The sequence below is a fragment of the Gymnoscopelus braueri genome, assembly GCF_963280865.1.
Source record: "Gymnoscopelus braueri genome assembly, chromosome: 2".
Lineage (NCBI taxonomy): Eukaryota > Metazoa > Chordata > Actinopteri > Myctophiformes > Myctophidae > Gymnoscopelus > Gymnoscopelus braueri.
The window spans coordinates 25,550,328-25,575,370 of record NC_137604.1 but is presented as its reverse complement, the minus strand read 5'-3'; the positions used below and the strand labels follow the sequence as shown (position 1 = coordinate 25,575,370).

At 41.7% G+C, this 25,043-nt stretch overlaps 1 protein-coding gene across 1 annotated transcript in view; it reads left to right on the top strand.

Moving 5' to 3' along the window:
• LOC308094822 (multiple PDZ domain protein-like) overlaps positions 1–22,722 on the top strand; it is a gene marked incomplete at both ends in the record, with an annotated part of 63,169 nt that extends 40,447 nt beyond the window's left edge. The window contains 23 exons of the mRNA XM_080441649.1: positions 2,674–2,865; positions 6,125–6,302; positions 6,846–6,956; positions 7,441–7,497; positions 8,269–8,340; positions 9,421–9,514; positions 9,828–10,036; positions 11,091–11,182; positions 11,777–11,906; positions 12,538–12,630; positions 13,691–13,765; positions 13,966–14,331; positions 14,956–15,039; positions 15,248–15,441; positions 17,123–17,270; positions 17,446–17,517; positions 17,651–17,747; positions 18,007–18,050; positions 18,778–18,900; positions 19,654–19,758; positions 20,647–20,750; positions 21,721–21,844; positions 22,576–22,722. Of these exons, the coding sequence (XP_080297775.1) occupies positions 2,674–2,865; positions 6,125–6,302; positions 6,846–6,956; positions 7,441–7,497; positions 8,269–8,340; positions 9,421–9,514; positions 9,828–10,036; positions 11,091–11,182; positions 11,777–11,906; positions 12,538–12,630; positions 13,691–13,765; positions 13,966–14,331; positions 14,956–15,039; positions 15,248–15,441; positions 17,123–17,270; positions 17,446–17,517; positions 17,651–17,747; positions 18,007–18,050; positions 18,778–18,900; positions 19,654–19,758; positions 20,647–20,750; positions 21,721–21,844; positions 22,576–22,722 (2,911 nt within the window). The remainder of the gene's footprint in view (positions 1–2,673; positions 2,866–6,124; positions 6,303–6,845; positions 6,957–7,440; positions 7,498–8,268; positions 8,341–9,420; positions 9,515–9,827; positions 10,037–11,090; positions 11,183–11,776; positions 11,907–12,537; positions 12,631–13,690; positions 13,766–13,965; positions 14,332–14,955; positions 15,040–15,247; positions 15,442–17,122; positions 17,271–17,445; positions 17,518–17,650; positions 17,748–18,006; positions 18,051–18,777; positions 18,901–19,653; positions 19,759–20,646; positions 20,751–21,720; positions 21,845–22,575) is intronic.
• Between the last annotated feature and the right edge of the window lie 2,321 nt (positions 22,723–25,043).

The window sequence follows — 25,043 nt, the reverse complement described above, 5'->3', positions numbered from 1 at the left end:
TTCACACACACACACACACACACACACAGGCGCACACGCACGTGCACACATACGCATGCACACATGCGTGTGCGCACACACACACACAAGCCTCGACTGGAGTAAATAAGTAGGGCTTGCATGGAGTGATTACCGATTTACATTCACATGCATTGTGGAGAGGGAGCGCTCCATTAGCAATAAACTAAATGTGTTGTTGGCAAAAAATGTGGGTGCTTTCTGCCTGGTATTCTCTCATCCTCCATAATTTTCTGTGATAAAGAAGGAAAAGGCATCTGTGGGTGTTGAAGCTCTTCGGTTATATTTAGCCCCTCGCCTATGGATCTCTGTTGCTGACTGTCAGCAAAAAATGAATAGTCTCGCTTCTGTCTGTTGTCTTTCTCTCTCCATCTTCTGGCCGGTGCCTTTCTCCTCCCTCGTTCGCTATTATTTCTCTCCACAGCTTTTTCTTGACTATTATCTTTCAACCCCTCCCTCTTCTCTGTCTCCCCCCCTTCTCTCTCTCTCTCTCTCTCTCTCTCTCTCTCTCTCTCTCTCTCGCTCTCATCTCTCTCAGCTCTCTTTCGTCTTGAGTCTGCTCGTGTCTCTTTGTGTCGACATGCTTCCTCATGTGTCTTCATCATCTTTCCTATTTCTCTATTTCTTTATCTCTGGTCCCCGTACATCCCTACCTCTGGCCCTCTCTTATTCTTCTTCTTCTTCTTCTACTTCTTCTCCTTCTTCACTTTCTTCTTCCTCTGCTCTTTTTCAACCCTGGCGGAACCATTAGTTCTGCTCTCCTCCATAACCTGTCTAGCTATAGGCTCCTGCTGTGTAGATATAGCACTGCTATCACTCACCCCAATGGGCTTATTACGGACCTCCTCTGCTTAAACATATTCATGAAAAATTCTTTCCTTCCCCTTCTTCCCTAGCTCACGCAAACACACACACAAACGGGTGCACACGTTTGTTTGTTTGTGTGCGTGTGTGTGTGCGCGCACACATGCAGTAAATGGGCCTCCATGCTGCGACCTCCCCAGCAGAAAATGTTTATTTTCAGGGCTATTTGCTCTCAAAATTCAGTATCTCCACAAGGCCTTCCAGTATCTGCTACCATTGTCCATGTGTCATACAGTGTCAGTCCTTGAGAAAATAACAAAATACCCTGACAGCAGCCACCGTCCTACAGGCAACCATTACTGTATGTCAGCTTGAACCCTTTGAAATATTGTCACACACACACACACACACACGCACGCACGCACGCACGCACGCACGCACGCACGCACGCACGCACGCACGCACGCACGCACGCACGCACGCACGCACGCACGCACGCACGCACGCACGCACGCACGCACACACACACACACACACACACACACACACACACACACACACACACACACACACACACACACACACACACACACACACACACACACACACACTATATCATACATTCTGTATTCACTGTAGGCTCCATCGCTGCTAAATGAAAATCTCAGACCTCCAAAGGTTCAGGCCACAAAGGACGATGTTGACAATCAATCCATGTTATCGGGTTTCCACCCGACAGTAACAGTTTTATCATTCTCCATTCCTATCTTTGTGTAATATATATATATAGAAACCAACTCCATTTTGACGCTTTTGTATTTTCTTCCATAAATGCTATTGTGTAAAAAAAAAGAAATATTGAACCAATGAAAAGTATTAAAAAGCGCTTCTGACAAAACCAGCTAACTCCATTGGATCCTCAAACTTTAGCTGGTTTTGCTAACTCCAGGCTCCACCTCCTTATAGTATAGTGAGCGGCAGAGTATAGTAAGCTTATATCATAGATCAGCTATTTTGACTATTTTAGCTTGACACTGTCATATGACAAAGTATAAACTAGAGCTTTAATTAAAGGAGCTACACCATGAATTAAAAAAAAATATCTGATATTTAATATCATATGGTGTATGTCCCTCAAACCTTTTTCAAAAGGTTTGAGCCTAAATCATCACTCAGATATACTCATCCCAAGTCAATTGTCTCTGGCTTATACAGCACTTTCAGCTGCAATACCAAAACGTCCTCTTGGGCAGGGGGGGGGCTACTGAGCAATTCTGTTAATACAAAATTCTGTTAATAAAAAAAAATATATAAAAAAAAAAAAAAGAAATGGAAAAATTCTGCATAAAAAGAAGCATCTAAGAAAAATACAAAATCGAAAAAAAAACACTTTGAACATTTTTGAACAATTCCACCAAGTGTTTGAGGTGCCTGTTTCACCCACTTCCGGGGGGCGGAGCCAAAATCCGAGCCCGAAGTATTTGTTCGTAGACCCCCACTTAGGGGGGGTAGAAAAAGTTTCGGAGCGATTCGGGCACTTTTCATTTAACATTGGGTTTGCCATCAAAAATGTTTATGACCTCATAAACATTGCCATTCTGAGATCGCCTGTTCAGACACGCCCATTCTGGAAATCCATGAAATGAGAAGGAATGACTGAATTTAAAAAAAAAACATTTTTTGGGGTACAAGAGACACTGGGGACCCCAAAAAATACAAAAAAACAAGAAAAAAGTGATTTTCATGGTGTAGACTCTTTAATGTCAAAAATATAAAAAGATGAAATATGTAGATACAAGGTTTCTGCCCGATACTGATGATGATATTTCTTCTTCTTTTTTTCTCCACCAGTTGCCGGACCCCAAAGCCTCTATCTGAAAAAGAGAAGAGAGGAACACGGCAGGAGGATGGAGAGAGAGTGGATGGCAAGAAAGGCCAGAATAGAGCTCATCTGAAGGTACCAAATGTGGAGGTGGAGATAAAGGCGGAGGATGGTAAAGAAGTGGAAAACGAGGAGCTCCTTTCTCCCTCAAAACCTCGAAGGTCAGTCAAATTGGTGATACGGATGATATTGTCATGGTGTTCAGAGCCTGAATGGCCCGTTTGGTTTCTTTTTGGTTATGTTTAGCCCCACCTGCAGCTAGGAGATCATCATAACAATGTCGGTCTTTGTACCTTTCTCATTGTGATGCTATTTAATTTCACTTGAAAGCTTTTGTTATTCTTCATAACATGTGTTAATCCTTCAGTTAATATAACCCGGCTAGTTCGATCCACTTTGGTCCATTGGGTGTGAGGAGCAGGAGGGCTGCTAGGAGGGCTTATAGACTCTGGGCCCTAGCTATCTTACAAAATGTGTAAGATCTTATTGTAAGATAAGATGTTTATGTTATTGGCAGTTTCCAACTAAAGGCCGTTTCAGACGGGGGGACTATTGACGTGGGCGTTCTCGCTTGGATCAGCGGGGATCGCGCCGCAATGATTGTTGTTTTGTCCTCCTGCGCGTAGAGTAGAAACAAAGCTGACCACAATCCAGTGTGCATGAAACGAGCGCGAGAATTTCACAGGACTAGGAATAGCGCGGCACCAAGTGCCGCGCTACGAGCTTGTAGATCTGCTAATTTTTTTTTATCGTGAAAATGTGTGCAAATCTTTGAATATATATATTCTTTAAAAGAACATTTTCAACTCAAAAATTTGCTTCTGGGGGTCCCTGGAACAAAGTATTTTCAGATGGGGGTCGGCAGCCAAATACATATAATTTTGGGGGTCCTTGACATGAAAAAGTTTGAGCACCACTGATATAGAAACATACGTTTTTCAGAAAAGTGTTGGGATTTAGAAGACATTTGTAGAATCGGCGTCAGGTCTTAATGGGTTCAACAAAAACGTACGTACGTGATTACATCAGCTACTCAGGTACTACCCAATTTCAACCAATAATATGATGACAAGATGACAATGCTAGTGCTACTCTGTTGAATGTCTACAAACATGGCGGTCCTGACATGCATTACAAACACTCTCATTTTAAAGTTAAACAGCACACTAAAACATGTTTCTGAAAACATTCGAGGTGAGAAAGAGAGGCAATGCAGTAACATAAACTTAAGACTCAGCACTGAGTTTAGATTCCAATCCATAGCCCGAGGGGATGGTCTGCTGAACATGCTGCGCTGACTGATCCAGTCAGTGAACGACCTGCCTCAGTGTCTCAGTTCAGTGGGTGACTGTGGCGCTCCAGCCAAGCACTGAACCGTACTGAATGATTCAATACGCTGAAAAGAAGGATAATTCCCATCACTAAACCATAGCCCCTCTGTCTTTATTTGCCTCTGTTCAATATACAGCAGTAACGGTTTCTTTCTCCGACGCAAGGACCCCACAGCCATCCGTCATTCTTTCATAGCTGGTTTTAATAATGAAAACCTGACTTGGAATGAGCGTGTTATTTTTCGGTTGATTTGTCAGGATATCACAGATGTCTCTTGGACATAAATAAGGAGCCATTACAAGAGGATGCCGTCTGTAATGTCCTGTAATGACTGCATGCCCAGATTAGCAAAACTGCTTTATTGGAGTTGGACATGCCTCAAGGTGCAGCTTTAGACCAATGCACCATAGATTGTTTAAATAGGGCCTTTAGACTTTTTTTGCACTCTGTACACCAAAAAATGCCTCGAATCCCTGTTTGCGAGCACAGTTCCAAAGCTTTGTGTGGCAAGAGACTGTACACACCTTAGTTAGAGCAATTGCTATGAGAGAGATGAATTCCCTCGCCTATATTTATGATTCTTATCCGTCACTTATTTCACAGGAGCTAAACCACATGAAAACCATAGCTTTCATGTATCTGGGCCCGGCAGCCACTCTATTGAGTGATGCACCATAGTAGGAGCCTGCCAAGAGGAACACACTTAAAAACAACACAGGCGCTAATAAACAGTGTGGCTCCCATGTGGATCTGGGACTTCGTGTGGCCACTCTATAGACACTTTCACATATGAACACTGGAAAATGTCCGTGGAATCAGGTCCTTCACACATGTAGCATGCAGCGGCAGAATGTCCGTTTCAGATGCGTTCACACGTTAAGGTAAATACTCCGTTTGATAAGGTGAGGGGTGGTGTCTGGGTAGTAGATGCACACATTAGCTACTCCCACGTCAATATAACACAGGCACAGCCTGAGGGAGATGCGATGATCAAATGCAATATTTTTTTTCAGACAACATTGGTCTATAAATAAAGCCAAGTGTGCACTGCTCGTTGTCTACAATTAGGCTACTGCAGCAGTAGTAAAGAGACGTTTATGTTCAATCTGTGAATAATATCCCAACTCGAACGCTAATAAAAAGCAGAATGATTATACTGGTTTTCAGTTCTCTCTCTCTCTCCAAACACTTCGGGAGGAGGGGAGGCTCTCACCCGTCGACAATAGAAGCGTGCATATTAGGGGTGGGACGATATGGGTACCTCACGATACGATATATATCACGATATTAGGCCCACGATAACAATATATATCACGATATTCGACGATATTCGATATATTGCGATATCACGATATTCAATATATGCAAGAAATTTCACCAACGATATATCACGATATCTGAAAATATTGATATATTGCGATATCACGATATATTGCATGAAATTTCACCAACGATATATCACGATAGTCCTTGTATTCAATTCATAAACACATAAAATAGCACCAAACAGTTCAAAATCATCATTACACAAATACAGAGTAGGAAAAACAACGTATCACAAACTTTTTTTGTTTTTGTTTTTTTTAAATATCGATATTTTTCGGCAGTATATCGATTAGTTATCGCGGGAGAAAGTATCGGGATATCGATATATCGTCCCACCCCTAGTGCATATGAGGTTTGAACAGTGCTGATTGGTCTAGTTTGTGATATTAGCTCCAGACATACATACATACAAACAAACAGACAGACAGCCCCATTTGTAGACAGCTAGCCTCCTACAGAGACACGGCGTAAAAAAAAACAAGCAAACAATCAAACCAAAAAACTAACAAACCAACAAACCAACAAACAAAAAAACAGAAACTAACCTAATACGGCCCCCCCTCCCCTCTTTATTGATCGTCCTTTTTATCGAGGTAGAAGAAAATGTGATTTGATAACGTTTCAATCAAAAGTTGTTGCTCAGGAGGCAGTGCGGCAGGCACAGCAGCACAGGACAGGACCGACATTCGTCAGCGCCACCGCAAACCGGATTTTCAGTTGTTGATGAGCGGGGTGTCTGTTGTCCCCTGCTGTGTGTGTTAGTGTGCAGCTGAGACGAGCACCAGGCCAGTCCCTGGGTATCAGTATAATGGGAGGCAGAGGAATGGGCAGCAGGCTGCACAGCGGGGAGATGATGAGGGGAGTGTTCATCAAACACATCAGTCCCGACAGCCCGGCAGCACATAACGGCACCCTCAGGACTGGAGACAGGATACTAGAGGTGTGTGTGTGTGTTGTGTGTGTGTGTGTGTGTGTGTGTGGGGTGTGTGTGTGTGTGTGTGTGTGTGTGTGTGTGTGTGTGTGTGTGTGTGTGTGTGTGTGTGTGTACGTATGTGTGCGCATGCGCGTATGGGTGTTTGTGTTAGGGTGTATGAGTGAGTGACAGAGGAAAAAGGAAATAATAGGAATGTGTGTGAATGTATTTTGGGAATTGTGCAAATACAGTATGCTTGTCCTTCATTGTGTGTGTGTGTGTGTGTGTGTGTGTGTGTGTGTGTGTGTGTGTGTGTGTGCGTGTGTGTGTGTGTGTGTGTGTGTGTGTGTGTGTGTGTGTGTCTGTCTGTCTGTCTGTCTGTCTGTCTGTCTGTCTGTCTGTCTGTCTGTCTGTCTGTCTGTCTGTCTGTCTGTCTGTCTGTCTGTCTGTCTGTCTGTCTGTCTGTCTGTCTGTCTGTCTGTCTGTCTGTCTGTCTGTCTGTCTGTCTGTCTGTCTGTCTGTCTGTCTGTCTGTCTGTGTCTCATATATGTACGTATGGTTGCTCGTCAGGTGGGTGGAGTGGACCTGAGAGAGACCAGCCATGAGCAGGCAGTGGAGGCCATCCGCACAGCTGGAGACCTCCTCCACTTCCTGGTCCAGACCGGAGCAGACAGACCTCAGGTATTCCATCCCAGCCACAACTTAAGCCCACCCTTTGCTCGCACAGCACATTTGTGTATAGGCTTATGTTATGCCTAATTTATATACTTTGTCTCATGCCTTTGGCACTCGCCGACAATAGCAGATGTTCAAGCTAACTATCAGTTCTGTTTGGCGAGTGACACCGTCATGTGATGAAATATACATTAGGCTTTAGAATCCAATTAGAAATGAGTTCCTTTAGGCTACGCAGTGTCATTTCACACTTAAGGCTCGATGTTTGGCCAGTGCATGAAAAGACTTTCAATTACACAAGTTAACAATGAGCCTGACATTATGTCCTCTAGACACAATGTGCCCAGGCACGTATACGAATTTGCCCAGAGAGGTGGCTGGTGTGCAGAGAACGTATCCGGTGTCTTCTAGCGTATCGGATGTACTGTAGCATTTAGAGTATACTCTCAACGCTCTGCCTCCTCTGCACTTTCTGTTTCCGCATCCACAGCCTTCTAACCACGAAAGACTAACTCCGTCACCGCAACCCGACTCGCAGCGCAGCAAGGTAGGAACCCTCCTAATCTAGTGCTGTTCACTTTACAATTTACAGTCTTCTATTTTAATCCATTTAGACCCGGGAACGCAGCTGTGTGGCATTTTAAGATTTCTTTGGGCTATTCAAAAATCTGCTATTTTTTTTAAATCGTGAACATTTTGTGCAAATCTTAAGCGATATTTTTATGTTTTTATATTTTTATATTTTTTATATATTTTTTATATTTTTTATATTTTTTTAATATATTTTCTTATTTTTTGTTTAAAAAAACTAAACTATTAGGATTTAGAAAACATTTTTAGAATCGGCCTCAGGTCTTAATGGGTTAATATTGGGCAATAGTCATGCCTGTGATGCCTAGCCCATTTAGACTGGGTAACTATACCTTTCAATCCGCGAACCCCTTTTGGGGTAGTTGTTGCTATGTATAGTATATAGCAACATACATTTCTTGTAATGTTTGAATAAGTATTTGAAGTTTTTCAGAAAACTTAGATCAGGATTTAGAAGGCGTTTTTAGAATCGGCCTCAGGTCTAAATGGAACAAAATTGCTTGTGGACCGAAATGTTTTTGTAAGAGTCCCACCTCTATTTGGACTCAGCGTGAATATTATGGTATGGATTTGCTGTATAGTGCAGAAAGTGCAATATATTCTGATGCTGTGCAATATCAAGTGATCAATCAATGTGAAGACTCCATAATAAGACCCTCTGTACTGTACGGAAGGGATGCCGTTGTGGACTCTGTTCAACCCTGTTAAACCCTGTCGTCCCCTTTAGGAAGCAGAGATTCTCAGTGGTCTGTTCCTTAGTCTCTCCCCCACAAATCCCTTCACCCCTACCCCCTTCAAGGTTGGTACTGTTTGCACACGTAAAGGTCTTTACACACCAGGGAGTGATGAATAAGCAATATGAAAATGCAAAACACTCACTGGCGAATATTTCACATGCTAAACTTTTTGGTTACCACCGCACTCTGACTCCTCTGGTGCGTTGTCCTCTTAAAACATGGCTGGATAGCCGAAACGTTTGTTTCTGTTTCTTGTGTAAGGCATATGGAGAAATAAAGAACTGACTTATCTTGTCACTCTGAGTGCGACTCTTCATTCTTGTCCAATTAATATTTCACATAAAAACTATTCATGTAGTTCATGCCTCATTCATACAGGTTGATGCCTTTTTATTCGCGGTGCAGAAGTTCTGAAAAATCAACCTTTTTCCAAATAAAAATGATGTTGCTTTATCTTCGCATAATATTTGCCTGTTTGAAGAAACTGAAACAAATTCCAGGCAAATTCAAACAAAAGTAACACCTCCAGTGTGTAAGGTCCTTACAGGTGTGTGTGTGTGTGTGTGTGTGTGTGTGTGTGTGTGTGTGTGTGTGTGTGTGTGTGTGTGTGTGTGTGTGTGTGTGTGTGTGTGTGTGTGTGTGTGTGTGTGTGTGTGTGTGTGCGTGTGTGTGTGTGTACTAACGATTGTGTGCTTATGTGTGCATAATGCCTGTGCATGGGTGTACCAATACTTTTGAAAGGATATGTGCTACAGTGTGCCAACTTACAGTAATCAGTGTGTATATTTTGGGGATAGAATCCTCAGTTCAAAGTCAGCTACCTTGTTTGTTGAAAACTTTTGTTTTCCTCTTTGATGAAGCATTTGTTTGAAGATATTTTACATATCTTCAAACGGATGTGCCACAAGTTATGCAGTCTTTCTTAGGTTACAAAATAATGCCTAACACTGGTCATCTTTCATGTTATTTTTAGCTGACATTAAACTTGTGTTCATTAATTCATCCTATTCGTCAGCTTTTTCCACTGCAACATCAAGCGTTCTTGAATTGGCCCCAGGGGTAAGTCCAACTTCTGCCTGAAGGACCCCTGAGGCGTCTTCCCAACTCTGCCTGCTCAATAATGCAACACTACTTCCCCCAAGGTACCGCCGCCAACAGCCAATAGAACAGACCAGAGAAGTCCTGTCACTTCACCCATCACAGTGGGAGCGGAGGACGACAACGAGATTGGCCGAAGTAGGTCAACATCATAGAGACGTCACTCTCTCTCACACACACACACACACACACACACACACACACACACACACACACACACACACACACACACACACACACACACACACACACACACACACACACACACACACACACACACACACTCTCTCACTCTCATTTCTCTCTCGTGTCCACTGCCAGAGGGTTTCCTCTGTACATAAGCCATGTAAATCCCTGTATGCGACAAACTACACATTTTTCTTCAGGCACAGACCACTGTGTAATAATTGTGTCCTAACAGCTCTGTTTGTTCACCCCTTGCTCTCCTTAGAGAAGATGCTGCAGCGCTACGGTAGCCTGACCGGGAAGCTCCATATGTTTGAGATGAAGAAGGGCCCTCATGCCCATGGACTGGGACTCAGCCTAGTGGGCAACAAGGACGGCTCGCGCGCACGGATGAGCGTCTTCGTGGCGGGGATTGACCCCAGCGGAGCCGCCGGATTAGACGGAAGAGTACAAGTTGGGGATGAGCTACTGGAGGTACGGAGGAGGAGGGGGTACGCGGTATCTCTTGGGATGAAGAGATAAGTCGGGGTCTAGGGCGTCCAGGTGGTGCGAGAGATAAAGCACCTGCATACGACCTGCTTCCGGGCTTGGCTGGGTGCTGCACCCAACAAAATTGGTCGGTGTTTCATGGGTGGGTAGCATGCAGAGGAGGTCTGCTCTAACGTGTCCTACAGGGAGCAGAACTGGAAGGGACAGCGTGTTCTTCTGCACGTGTTAACCCATTAAGACCTGAGGCCGATTCTACAAAATGTCTTCTAAATCCTAACAGTATTCTGAAAACAACGTATGCTTCTATATCAGTGGTGCTCAAACGTTTTCATGTCAAGGACCCCCCAAAATGAATTTTGGCCACAAAATATCTCAAAATATTTTGTTCCAGGGACCCCCCAGAAGCAAAGATTTGAGTTAATGTTTGCTTTAAAAGAATATATATATTCAAAGGTTTGCACACATTTTCACGATTTAAAAAAAATAGCAGATCTACAAGCTCATAGCGCGGCACTCGGTGCCGCGCTATGAGCTTGTAGATCTGCTATTTTTGAATAGCCAAAGTGTAAAATAATGCTTTTGAGCTCAAATGAAAAAGTGACACAGATGCGTTCCAGGTCTCCATGGGTTAAGCCATCTCTCACTGTCAAGTGAAAAGAAGTGGCGGGCCACTCCATGTATATCGGAGGAGACACATGCTTGTCTGTATCCTCCCCAGACCAAACAGTAGGAGTTGGGAGTGACTATAAATGATATGGGGGGGAATTGGCAATGACTAAATTAGGAGAAAAATGGAAAATAATGGAAAATAAAGCTGTAGGGAAGAATGGCGGAACAGACGCTAAGCCGTTCGGGGACTCCGGGGAGGCAGGTGTGAGTCTTGGGGGGGAAACGGCCTGCTGCCTAATTGGAGTTTGGATGGATGGTGGATTGAACTTATTGAAGACAGGGAGAGATGGGGGAGGGGGCTATGTTAAGAACATCAAAAGATGGGACAGTAGGTAATGTGTGTATTATTAATTGTTGTTTCTTCTTTCAGATCAATGGTCAAATCATGTATGGTCGCAGTCACCAGAATGCCTCCACCATCATCAATAAGGCTCCCTCTAAAGTCAAAATCATTCTCATCAGGTACGATTCACGATAACTTAAGTGACTGAACACTTACCTTACTGTAAATTTTGCATTTGTAACAGTGTAGTAAAAAAAAAATACAATCTTCATTTAATACAGTTTTAACCAACTAGATTTTCAAGTCAGCGTAGCTGAAATCTAGTCCTATGTTGCGCTGATAGGAGTAATGGTCACCGAAGTATGGCCATTTGAAGTGTTAAACAACACTGCTACATCACTGCTGCCCAGCAGCGATGCACTTGCAGCACCCAGGTCCACTGTCATACCTGTGTGACCTTGGGGTTTACGACAACTTCCTAGTCAAACCGAAAGTGAACAGTTCCACTTCCGGGTTGCACCATTGAATTTGTGAAGTTTTGGCAATCCGACAAAGGGGAAGTAGGAAGGGAAAAGATACCCTAAATCTCTGAAAAACTGGCTTCAAAACGGGTCTGTTGAAACCAATGGCGTCACTTTGTCCATTCTTTTTTACGGACTATGCTGGGGACTGAAGTTATGGCTGCTTAAAGCCCAGCCAATAGGAACACAGAGGGGGCGGGGCTTAAGCAATTACAGCAGGTCTAGTGATAACAGATGTTTTTTACTGCCCAGGAATGAAGCCACCCTGAGTCAAATGGCCCAGAGACCAAGGGAAGAGCGTGCAGATACTGTCAACTCACAGACAGACTCTTCAGTGGATGGATGTCCCTTAAAAGACATCCAACACATCATGCTACCTCAGGTACAACATGTAAAATGTGCTGTTTGGCCCTTCTTATGTTTATGCAACTAAACATTATGCAAATTACATTTAATTTCCACCAGATAATGTTTTAGCTAGTTTGTTTGTGTGATTGCTTGGCTAATTGCTGGACTGCGGGACCTACCAGTGCCAAATTTCTTTTGAATGCTTTCTCATGTTTTATATTTTATGAGATATTTAACTTTCATTTTATAATGGAAGTCAATGGCGGTGGGATCAGGGGGCAACTTTGCCCAAATATGGTGTCATGCTCAAATATGGTGTCATGCTGTACGTCATCAGATACGTCATAGGAGACTGACGTCACACAGCCCATGGGTAGGCCACCTGGCCTGGCAGAGATATGCACTCCACTGAGTCTGATTCCTTTCTACCTACAGTCTTACTTGGCCCCCTCTCCCCCAATCTACCCCCTCCCCCAATCTACAAGCTCACAACATTGTGAGCTTGTAGATTTGATATTTCCGATGAACTTTCGCCTATCATGACATGCCCAGAACACGAACAGGGACGATGCGGTTCATGTGGATATGTATTGTAAAACTCATTATGCAACCACTTAGAGCTGAGAGGTTTAGCTGTTAGTTTGGCTTGTCTCATGTTACTGTAGGATCAGGTGGATCTGGGTATCTGCATGGCAGAGGACAACTCAAGGAAAGGAGTAGTGGTCCGCTCCTTGACCCAGCATGGGACTGCAAGTAAGGTATGACATCATCGTCATTATCATTATTATTGTTATTATTTTGTCATTCGTTATTATAATCATCCTCATTATCATGTTGTTGTTGTTATTATTTGTTTATTTATTATTGTCCCCAAAACTTTGGACAGGTCCAACTTTGACCTAGTAGCTTCATTCAAACCTTATCTTTTTCTTTATGTATTATACTTTTTGAAACTTTTAAAACTTTTATACAAATATGTCAATATGACATCACAGCGAGCCCACACCGTTTCTTCAGGAACAGTACAGTCTAATTTGTATCATCATCATCATCATCATCATCATCATCATCATCATCATCATCATCATTATATTATTATTATTATTAACCATCATCATAATCCCTTCTCACTCCAAATAATTGTATTCCTATACTCATTCCTTCCCCTTACTATCTTCATCATCTCAGCCATTCATCTGTGTCATATTTTCAATCACTTTCCCCCATGGCATTAGTATTGCTAAGTAAGGAGGAGCTCTGGTTATAGTAATTACTACATTGAGTAGTTTCATGAATGTCATCCCTTCCAGAATTGATTACACTCAAGGATGGGTTTCCCCCAGCTACTACATCAAACAACATCTAAAATAAAGTAGCTTTTTTAAACTCTAGGGTTATTTATTATGTTTTTCCAGCCAGAGCACCAGCTCAGTCATTTTAATTCTTATCAAAGTGAACGCATTCCAAGTGGATTTGTAACTGCAGGTAGCTATTTGAATTCACATGACACCTAGGACCCAGGTAATGTCAGTCAGTAATCTAATGAACCACGGTGTGTGTGTGTGTGTGTGTGTGTGTGTGTGTGTGTGTGTGTGTGTGTGTGTGTGTGTGTCATTACAACACAGTCATATCGCCAGAGGTTTCTGGCAACATTAAAACCAAATGAAGCTCTAAGATTATGACTGCCTGCCATGTACAAAATGTTGAATGTCACGTAACAATACATTTCCCGAATGACCTTCAAGGTTCAGCTACAGATTCTATTGGACATTGTTTATTTTTCGGTTCACTTTTCACAATTGTTCTGTTTATGTATAGGATGGCCGGATAAAGGTTGGAGATAGAATTATAGCAGTGGGTGATGAGCCTGTGGCTGGACTGTCAGTGGACAAGGTGAACACGCACACGCACACACACTAAGATATTGATTGATGACTCAGAAAAGAGGGTAAAAAGAGAACAAAAAACACTATCATCAAAGCCGCACTGATGTTAAGGGGCACTTGTTATTTGCTCAAACACACACATGCGCATTGCAGTGATGTGATCGATGACCACTTTGATTGATTGAAACATTTTGTTCCTATTTCTAGGTGTCCAGCATGCTTCTGAAACAACGGGGGTCAGTCAAACTGTCCATCAGCCGCCCCAGGCCTTTCTCCTCCTCCTCCTCCCCCTCGCATCCTGCCCCGTCTCCCTCCCGTTCCACATCTCTTCCCGCCTCTTCCTCCAACCCCGGTGCCATCTCCTCCTCTTCTTCCTCCCTCACGCTGCCCGTGTCCTCCTCCTCCCATTCTTCCATCAACACCGTTGGACGATCGGATTGGCCCGCGTCGTGCGCCGGGTCCCCGGATCCTCTGTGCTGTCCCATCGTGGCCGGCGGTGAGACCGCCATTGAGATCTGTAAAGGAAACACGGGTCTGGGCCTCAGCATCGTAGGGGGCTGTGACACCCTGCTGGTGAGAGCATTCAATGCACGTTTTGTCCCACGTCAACAAGTACAAACCTATGTCAAGAGTTCAAAGTTCAAGGTTTCTTTACTGTTACATCTTGTGTACAGGTACATGAGCGTAGAAGTCTGACACATTTCACTCCAAGCGTGTACAAATTTGTACACTCTTGGAGCTGCACATGGATAAATAATGTTTTTTTACTGTGTTGTCTACAAGCTATTTCTAATCATTTCCAGTATGCTTCCACAGTGTTGAATACTTGATTGAGACCTGATAAAAAGTGGCTGTTTTCATTATCCCCAAATTAATGTTTTCTGTTCAATTGAATTTTCAATTCATTTTCATTTTCTAATTTGTGACACCCACCCTCTCTCTCTCTCTCTCTCTCTCTCTCTCTTTCTCTCTCTCTCTCTCTGTATGCGTATACACGCACGCACGCACGCACTCACGCACGCACACATGCGCGCACGCGCACACACACACACACACACACACACACACACACACACACACACACACACACACACACACACACAGAGAGTGTTTATTAGTCAGTGTGCTGGAGCTCAGACAAGTATTGTTGTACTGTAGGTGTTTTAATAAGAGTGTGATTTCTGTTGTTCCCTCCAGGGGGCAGTAATAATCCACGAAGTGAATGATGGTGGAGCTGCCCAGAGAGATGCGAGACTGCAGGCAGGAGATCAGATACTAGAGGTGCACGAATGCCCGTGCACGGCACACACACACACACGCACACACGCACACACACACACACACACACACACACACAATGTCTCATCCTGGCAACAAACAAGGAAGGGTTTTATTGGCAACAGGAATACAATTTCTAACGGCCTCTTCCCTCCCTCTCCACTCCTTTCCTGCACCATTCCTTTATTCCTCTGCTCTCCACGGCTTGCAGGTGAACGGTATAGACCTTCGGCAGGCCACCCACGAGGAGGCCATTGGTGTGCTGCGACTGACGACCCAACGAGTACACCTGTGTGTCTTCAGGCACCAGGAGACGTACAGGGAGGAGGACCTTTGGGACGTCTTCAATATAGAGCTCCAGCCTCGGCCTGGACAGGCTTTAGGCCTGAACACTATAGGGAAGAGGTATAGTAATTTATTAGAGTCTGGACAGGCATTAGGCCTGACCACTATAGGGAAGAGGTATAGTAATTTATTAGAGTCTGGACAGGCATTAGGCCTCAACACTATAGGGAAGAGGTATAGTAATTTATTAGAGTGGACAGGTATTACTCCTGAACACTATAGGGAAGAGGCATAGTAATTAGACCATGGACAGGCATTAGGACTGACCACTATTAGTATAGTAATTAGGGATTGACTTTTCCACAAGTATTTAGCCCCAATTATCCCATAGACAAAAATGTTAATTGGACGTGCCTTACGAATCTATGGACACCAGATATAACAAAGAAGCACTATACTGTACCTTTAGCTTTGGACATGATGCCTGTCATTTTGTTGATTTTTTTTTACAGTAAAAAAAAATGCATATTTTACAAATAGCCATTACAAATTCCAAGAATTGGTGACAATATCATGCTGGGATGTAAATGTTGTTGAAAAATTATGTATATGACATTGAATTGTTTAATCTTTGACACTCAGTCAGGAATGACAAAACCCCCGGAAAGATAGGCTGTTCAGTCCAAATTTGATAACATTTGCAAAGTTTCTCCTTAACGTTGAAAAGCATGTGAATCAGACGGGTGTCATAAACTACCTGTCCAAAGATAAACAGTATGCTTCACTGTTACATTTGCTGGCTACATTCTTCTGCTTCTCCAATTTATGCTTTTGTCTATGGAATGGATTGCAGGCTCATTATTAAATGGAGCTGCATCACAGCGGCTAGGCCCCAGCTGGTGTTCTGGTATTATGAGCCGATAGCTTCCTTGATCGGATACGACAGTATTGTTTTAGCCAATTATGTGCCTATTTGATCTGCACAAAGAAACTACACTTTTGCCACAATTACTTTTGGTGTTACGTTATTATTTTAATGTTTAGTCTTCTGTAGTCCTTTTGTGAAGAAAGATAAGTATTTCATAAACGTGAACATTCTGTGTTTTTTTCTTATCAAAACTGAGAGCTCATAATGAGTATGTCGTCTGTGGGAGCAGTGATACCACAGAATGAATCACCTGTGGCAGATTAATCACATATTTTCCATTTTCTTTTAAAGAGGCACAGCATATTGAAGAGCCACGGGTCAATGCACAAGATAGAATATTTCCATGTAAATGATGATAAGGAGCTACACATAACTCATGTATATGAGGAGATGGGCGGCTCACTGTAGGTTACAAATAGCACATGTATATGAGGGGCTGTCGGTTAATACTACACACAACACAGGGGCCTGGCATCTCACTGTACAGTATGTTCATACTACATACTGTATCATCACACAGAAACCTTGTATCTCCATATTTCTTTTTTTTATAATGTTTTTGTTCATGAATTAATGCCATATTTTATACTTTGCTGTATGACAGTGTAGCATAAAAATAGCAGCTCTACAAGCTCACAATGAGTGGCATTGCAATGGGTTGTGAGCGTTTTTTTTTTGGTTAAGTCTGTCTGTGGGTTTTATAAATATTTAGCCAATGAAAAGTATTACCAAGAGTTTGTGACTAAATTGGATCCATTGGAAGACAGGCACGATTATGACACATCACCGCGCAAAGCAGCGGGCCCACACGGCGCATAATGAATTCTAAGTGGAGACGTGGTGTAATTTTTGACTTCCCAATGTTTTCATCAGTAACGACACGGGCGTCTTCGTCTCAGACATAATCAAAGGGGGATTGGCGGATGCAGATGGCAGGCTGTTGCTAGGGGACCAGATTCTTTCCATCAGCGGCGAGGACGTCCGCGCAGCAACACAGGAACATGCAGAGAAGCTGCTACAGGTCAGGCATTACTCACCTCACCTCACCTCACCTCAATCCTCAGGGGTTCATTTAACTCTTAGTGTGTACAAATGCAACCAAATGGACCCGTAAGGGTTACTGTGAACATATAAATATAGACAGAGTTATCTTGACACAGTTACCTTGTTTACATGTCGTGTCCATTTTGCCTCAGAGGTGCAGCGGTGCTGTAAATCTAGAAGTGGCTCGTTTCAAAGCCGGGATACCGTATTCGCATTGGAGCCAGGTAAAGTGTCCCAGCTCGTTGTGGCTGGCTGTGACTTTCTCTGATAATCTGAATTTATTATAAATGTCCTAATAACAAATAGGGTTTATTGTTGAGCGGTTGATACTTATTATAGAAATTGTGTTTTATCCAGAGTGAAGACTCTGACTGCTCTACCCTGACACCCTCAAGTGGATGTGATACTTCCTCAAGCCACCAGAGGGAGATAGATAGCAAATATGGGAATTTTGGTAAGTGGTACATAAGTTCAGGAGTTTTGGAAGAAAATGAACAATTATCAATTATATGCATGTATTTTAATCGCATTAAAGTGTCTCAGATGTTCAGAGCTTGTATTTTCAGCCCTGCATTCATGAAGGCTTTCTAATATTATATTAAATTGTCAATTTCATGCAAGTATGAAAGTGTTGAGACTTCCATTTTGTCAGATTGAAACAAATAATCAGAAACATTATTCATCTCAAAACATTACACTCCTTCTTTCCACAGTATCTGAAGAGTTCCGTGAGACCAGGAAAGTTGTTCTACAAAAGGTGAACTTCAAAATCTCATACGCTTAGTTTTGCCTTTGAATTCACATCACTGTATCTCACACTGTTACAATGCCAGTAGGTGTGTGTGTGCTTTGGTTTTCACAAGAGCAGTAACTTTTTTTGGGTCCATAAATCAGAAACCAGAGTTCATAATATAATACACTTGTTTCCAGTGGTGGAAAGAAACTAAGTACATTTACTCAAGTGCTACTGTATACTTATCTACACATAGAGTATTTAAAAAAAAAATTACTGTTACTTTATATTTCCTCTCTGCTACATCTCAGAGGCAAATATTGTACTGTACATTTTACTCCACAACAATTAAAGTATTTGCCACCTTTAGTTACTAGTTACTTTAAGATTTAGATGATTAATAAACAAATTAAAAGGTTTATGTTTATGTTAATACAAAATATTAATATAAATGATGATGTATTATTATAGGTTAAGCTACCTTGCAGCACATGAAGTAATTAAAATCGGCCCTACTTTCACCAGCTGCAACATTAAAGTGAGGAACACATTAATGCATCACTAATTACAATCCAATAATATGATTTTGAAATGGTTTTGGCACAGTAAGTATATTTTGATGCCAATACTGTACTTTTACTCAAGTAAAATATTGAATACAGGACTTTTGCTTCATATTATTTCTACTTTATGGTATTGCTACTTTTACTCAAGTAAAAATAATCTGAATCCGTTTTTTGTGTGACCTCAGGGCCCGTGTGATTCGCTGGGCTTCGGTGTAGCAGGAGGAGTGGGCAGTCCCCATGGCGATGTGCCTCTTTTCATTGTTACCATGGATACAGACGGACTGGCTGCCAAGACAAAAAAACTCCAGGTGAGTTTTCAAGGGGGTCCTAGGCACAAATATACAAAGCAGACATTACACAAGACAATACAACATAAATACATCCATGAAGACAGACAAAAGCTCTCCCGAATCTAGCCGCTCCCACCCCATAAGATCACCCCCAAGATAACAAACTTCTTATAAGGGCATCGCCATGCCCATAAAACTATACAATACATCATATGAGATGAAAAAGTAAATACAGTGTATAACGTATAAAAGTAAAAATAGGAATAATAACAATGATTATTGGGTTAGACCAGGTGTGAGCAATACGGGCGATGTGAACAGTATTGGATGTACACACAAAAATCCTCAGTGTTAATTTATCCACTCGTAACTGAGGGAGTACAATGTAACCAGGTCCATTTGGTCACATTTGTACCCTCTCAGAGTTAAATTAACCCTCAGAATTTGACAGTACTGTGTATGTGAAGAGACAAGTCAGCTATCATCTTTGGCGCAGACGGACAGTTTGAAATATAGCAGTGGTATTGCGCGAGTTATGCTACGCGTGCAAATAGCAAGAGCACAGAGTGATGTGTGTGTGGGTGGGTGGACGGACTGATGGAGGTGGTGGTGGTGGTAGATGGGTGTGTATGTCATCCTCTCTCTCTCTCTGTATGTGTGTGTGTGTGTGTGTGTGTGTGTGTGTGTGTGTGTGTGTGTGTGTGTGTGTGTCTGTGTCTGTGTCTGTGTCTGTGTGTGTGTGTGTGTGTGCGTGCGTGCGCGCGCTGTCAGAATGGGGACAGGATTATCAGTATCAATGATGTGTCCACGGAAGGGATGACTCACGTCCATGCAGGAGCCCTGTTAAAGAATGCCACGGGCCCCATCACTCTGCAGGTAAACAATGCTGATGGACAGTGTGCTTGTGCCCAGTCAGTGTGTGAGCAATAGTCTCACAAGTGTTGCACAGTCGGCTTGACACACAGTTAAATCCTGAGGGTTAATTTAACTCTGGAAGTGTACAAATGCAATCAATTATTCTATGGGCCACCATGCAGGCTTCAGTTCAGTACATGACAGTCAGTTGCCAATGTTATCATTATTTTAATTTGAAGGGCCAACGGTACCTTCTCCAAAGCACAAATACTGTAACTAATTGCATAGGATTCCTTTAAGTGGAACTACTCCAGAGTAGTTTGAGTTTTCTAGAAGTCCGAGTGTGCATTTTCTGACACCCAACATGCAAAAAAAAATCTAAAATTAACAGCAGCAAAAGAGAGAGAGAGAGAGAGAGAGAGAGAGAGAGAGAGAGAGAGAGAGAGAGAGAGAGAGAGAGAGAGAGAGAGAGAGAGAGAGAGAGAGAGAGAGAGAATGTGGATGCCAGTATATCTGGACAAGTAGATTGCATAACATATGTATGTATTATTTGAAAGCTTCAATGGTAGGATAACTCTGAACATGGAGGTACTGGGTGGAATGGTTCCATGACAGCCATGATTAATCTTGAGATAATTTCTCCACAGAGGTGTATCAGGCAGTAGAAACTACCTATTGTATTTAACAAAGAGCTTTTGACAAAAGAAAGTGTGTCTAGTACCCTAAATTCAATTGAATTAATTGGCAGATTTCGTTTTTGTTTGTGTGTGTGTGTGTGTGTGTGTGTGTGTGTGTGTGTGTGTGTGTGTGTGTGTGTGTGTGTGTGTGTGTGTGTGTGTGTGTGTGTGTGTGTGTGTGTGTGTGTGTGTGTGTGCGTGCGTGCGTGCGTGCGTGCGTGCGTGCGTGCAGGTTGCAGCAGGTACTGGGGGATGTGGAGGGCAGGATCACAGTGGTATACACACCTCATCATCAGGCATACCCAGCAGTCTGCCATCTTTTCACAACAACCTTTGGTAGGAATCATACCAGTTTACTTTTCTGACGTTCTGCTTCTGTTGATGCTGGTTTGATTCATTCAGTCACATAGTATAAGACTAAAATCTCTCAGGTTGCTTTCAGCAACGTTGAGCATTGGGACTATAGTGGCTTTGTAGCAGTTTTCATTGACAACAACACATTTAAAAAAGATTTCTAGAATGCTGGGCCCATGTCAGCACAAGTTGTTTATCTACTGTGTGACAGGCAGCCTATAGATTTCACTGCATTTGAGTTTTACAAGCTGACAGGACTTTTTTTTGGTATGTGTTCTATTCTATTATAGAGAATATTTCATGCAATTACATTATCTGTCTTGTGTGTCATGTCCTGTTGAAACCCATTTTGATTGAGTAAAACAAAACAAACAAAATAAATGTGTCACATAGTGTCACATTTAAGCAGTGGTGGAAAGTAACTAAGTACATTTACTTAAGTACTGTACTTAAGTACAATTTTGAGGTATTTGTACTTTACTTGAGTATTTCCAATTTCCAATACTTTTACTTCTACTCCACTACATCTCAGAGGCAAATATTGTACTTTTACTCCACTACATTTACTTGAAAACTTTAGTTACTAGTTACTTTTCAGATATAAATTATGATATAATGAAACATACATTAACCACTTTAAACCTATTTTAAACCTAGGCTATTTGAAAATAGCAGATCTACAAGCTCACAACGCGTCGCATCGCGACGCGTTGTGAGCTTGTAGATCGGCTATTTTCAAATATTTAGTACTTTTACTTTTGGTACTTTAAGTACATTTTGATGCCAATACTTTTGTACTTTTACTCAAGTAAATTTTCTAATCTGGACTTTTACTTGTAACAGAGTATTTTTATATTGCAGTATTGGTACTTTTACTTAAGTAAAGAATTTGAGTACTTTTTCCACCACTGCATTTAAGTTCTGAACTCTTATCTGTCCTTATCGGTCAAAGTGCTCGCATGTATAAGACCATCACTCTGGAGAGGGGCTCCTCTGGGCTGGGCTTCAGTATCGTGGGAGGCCTGGGCAGCCCTCATGGAGACCTGCCCATCTACATCAAATCTGTCTTCAACAAGGTGAGAGGAAAGTTCTCAACGTCACGGAGAGAGAAATCTTAATGTCAACATTATCGTCGGCTGTTTGGGTAGAATCCTGTTACAGAATCCTGTAACGTTTCAAACATTACATTACAATGGAAACATCTCTGTTGGATTCAATGTAGTTAGTTTATTTTGTCCTGTTGATATTTACCATTTACATAAAAAGTTGAAATGCGGAGACAAGATTTCTGACCGACAGCAACAACAAAAAAATCGTGCAAAATTGTGCAAATCTTTGAATATATATTCTACAAATGTCTTCTAAATCCTAACAGTTTTTTTTTTAAAACGTATATGTTGCTACATCAGTGGTGCTCCAACCTTTCGATGTCAAGGACCCCCCAAATGATATGTATTTGGCCGCGGACCCCCATCTCAAAATATGTTGTTCCAGGGACCCCCAGAAGCACAGATCGGAGTTAAAAAATGTTCCCTTTAAAACATTTATATTTATATATTCAAACATTTGCACACATTTTCAAGATTTTTCAAAAATAGCAGATCTACAAGCTCATAGCACTCGGTGCCGCGCTATGAGCTTGTAGATCAGCTATTTTTTAATAGCCAAAGAAATCTAAAATGACACAGATGCGTTCCCGGTCTTAAAGGGTTAATACACATAATAAATATAGTATGAGAGTAATAGATGTGATATCTCTGATCTTCAACGTCGTGTTGAAAGACATTTCCCTTCGTGTGCTTTACAGGGGGCAGCCATAGAGGACGGCAGGCTGCACCGTGGAGATCAGATCATTGCTGTGAATGGACACTGTCTGGAGGGCGTGAATCACTCAGAGGCTGTAGACATCCTCAAGAGAACGAAGGGAACTGTAGTTCTTACTGTGCTCTCGTGAGACCCATTTCGAGGATGTCATCAGCACAAGTATCCAACCAGTTAGAATTTCATCCGCTGACTTAGCCGCATTCTGTAGTTGCTTTGCATGCAGGTGGAAAGGCAGGAGGTAGCGTAAGCAATAAGTCAAAGCTACCTCTTTATTGGAAGAAATAGGGACATATTGATTGTACAAAGTATACCGTATATATCTCACTTGGGATAAGCTGTTATCACAATTATCCTTTCATCAAAACAAATAGGATATTTTGAATATTACAAATGAAAATATGTGTTTTTTTAATACAAACCACAGAACTCACCAGTAAATGAGGTAAGGTCTGCATTACCACTCTCACCATGCTAGTAGCTTTATAACCTGTCGTATGTACTGTATGATAGTCATAAGAGATATGCTAGGAAGAATACAGTAACGTCTCATTTATACTTGAACCAAAAATAGCCGATCTACAAGCTGTATTTATTCAGGCTTAAATATGCTGTGGTGTGGTTGGAGGGGAAGAGGCTGTGAGATGCCAGTTTGGTACAGCAAAGAGGTCTTCACTTCAAGGGTATCTCGAGTATGTTGAATATCACAAAATAAAGCTAAATTCAAGCACACTCTCTATGAAGGACATAACTGACTCCGATTAATGCAATAATAGAGATTTATCTTGAGACTGATTTGTGTTCATTACTGTCTCTTGAAGTGTATTTAGTCGGCCATTCCACTCCTAACACCCAAAAATAAGTGTGGCACATGATACCCAGCAAATCTGCCAATATTTTTTTATGACACTGAAGGTTTAGGACATACACCTGTGAAAAGATTTTTTTTGCATTAATTTCCCACCTTCATGACTGTAATACTATTTTTGTCGTTGCTTCTTTTGTGATTTGTGTATTACCGAATTACATCTATATGGAGATCACTTATTGTAATCCAAAACAATAAGAGACCATAGCATTTGTTTTTGATCTGTTAAATGCAGCTGGCTAATCAGTTATTTAAAGCATCTGTTGTATATCACATGCTTGTAGAACTGCAAGATCAGCTTGTATTTATTGTATTTATTACCATTTTTCATGTTTTCTTTGACTCTTTTTGTAGAATGTAAGTTTTGTTACTGTAGAATGTTCAACATGAATGCAACAAGTTGTTACTGTACAATGTGCAACATGAATGTAACAGTTGTGGTACTGTAGATTGTAGAATGTGCAACGTAATGTAACAGTTTTGTTACTGTAGAATGTGTAACATTGACAACTTAAAAAGAATGTAGAGACATTTTGCTGTTTCTTTTCAGCTGGGTTTTTATATGGTTTTATGAATAACGTATGTGTTAATTTAACTGTGGTTTATTTTACTTCCCTTCTGGCAGTAGTCATTAGAATGACTGTGATCGTATTAAACATGCATTTGGTAGAGTTCTGTATTCTGACCTCTCACATCTGTTAAAGACTTCAGAGTGTGCTCACTAAAATTCTAAGTGATGCTGACACTGTGTCAGTCTCTTTGAATAGCTTAGCCTTGGTTCTAGCCATTTGAACCTGTTAACCTGTTACTGTCATTAATAATGGCCTCTTTTCTCTCTCTCTCTCTCTCTCTCTCTCTCTCTCTCTCTCTCTCTCTCTCTCTCTCTCTCTCTCTCTCTCTCTCTCTCTCTCTCACACACACACACATGGCTGGTAGGCCTACATGGATAAGCCCTACCTATCTTTTACAATAAAGATGATAATATTTGTTAAAAAACGGATTATTAAACTTTTTAGTGGAACCGAGCAGCAATAGCACCAAATAGTCACAAGAATCTAAATGGGCTTATTAATGGTAGGCATTAGCATGAACAAGGTGGATTATTTTCTCATCGATGTTCTTCATTGTATTTGGAGGACAAGGGAAAGGAGAACGGCAAGTTTTACTTTTCTGTTTCCAATGTTTGTGTTTTGAGGAGATGCAACTTGGACTCAACAAGGAAAGGCATTAGAAACATTTATTGTTCTATTGATTTGTCATGAGTGAGTGAGAATGCAGCACATTGGAATCCGCATTAGCTCTAAATGGTGGGTATGGGTAAAGTTAACATCGCCTGTCAACTTGGTTAGGTCCACCATCAACACCAACAACATCAGAAAAAATGGGTTCCTCAATCCTCATTCAAAATGCACTGCTTTATGGGTGGAGTGCTTGAATGGATTCCCTATTTCCCTTCATAATTTAACAATTTAGGTTAGCGAAATGTCTTCACCTGAAATGTTTGCCATCTCATTTTGAAATTTGAGGAAACTGTTGAATAAATTAGGTAACAGTTTCCACATATGCTTTACTCGAGCACTCTGGTC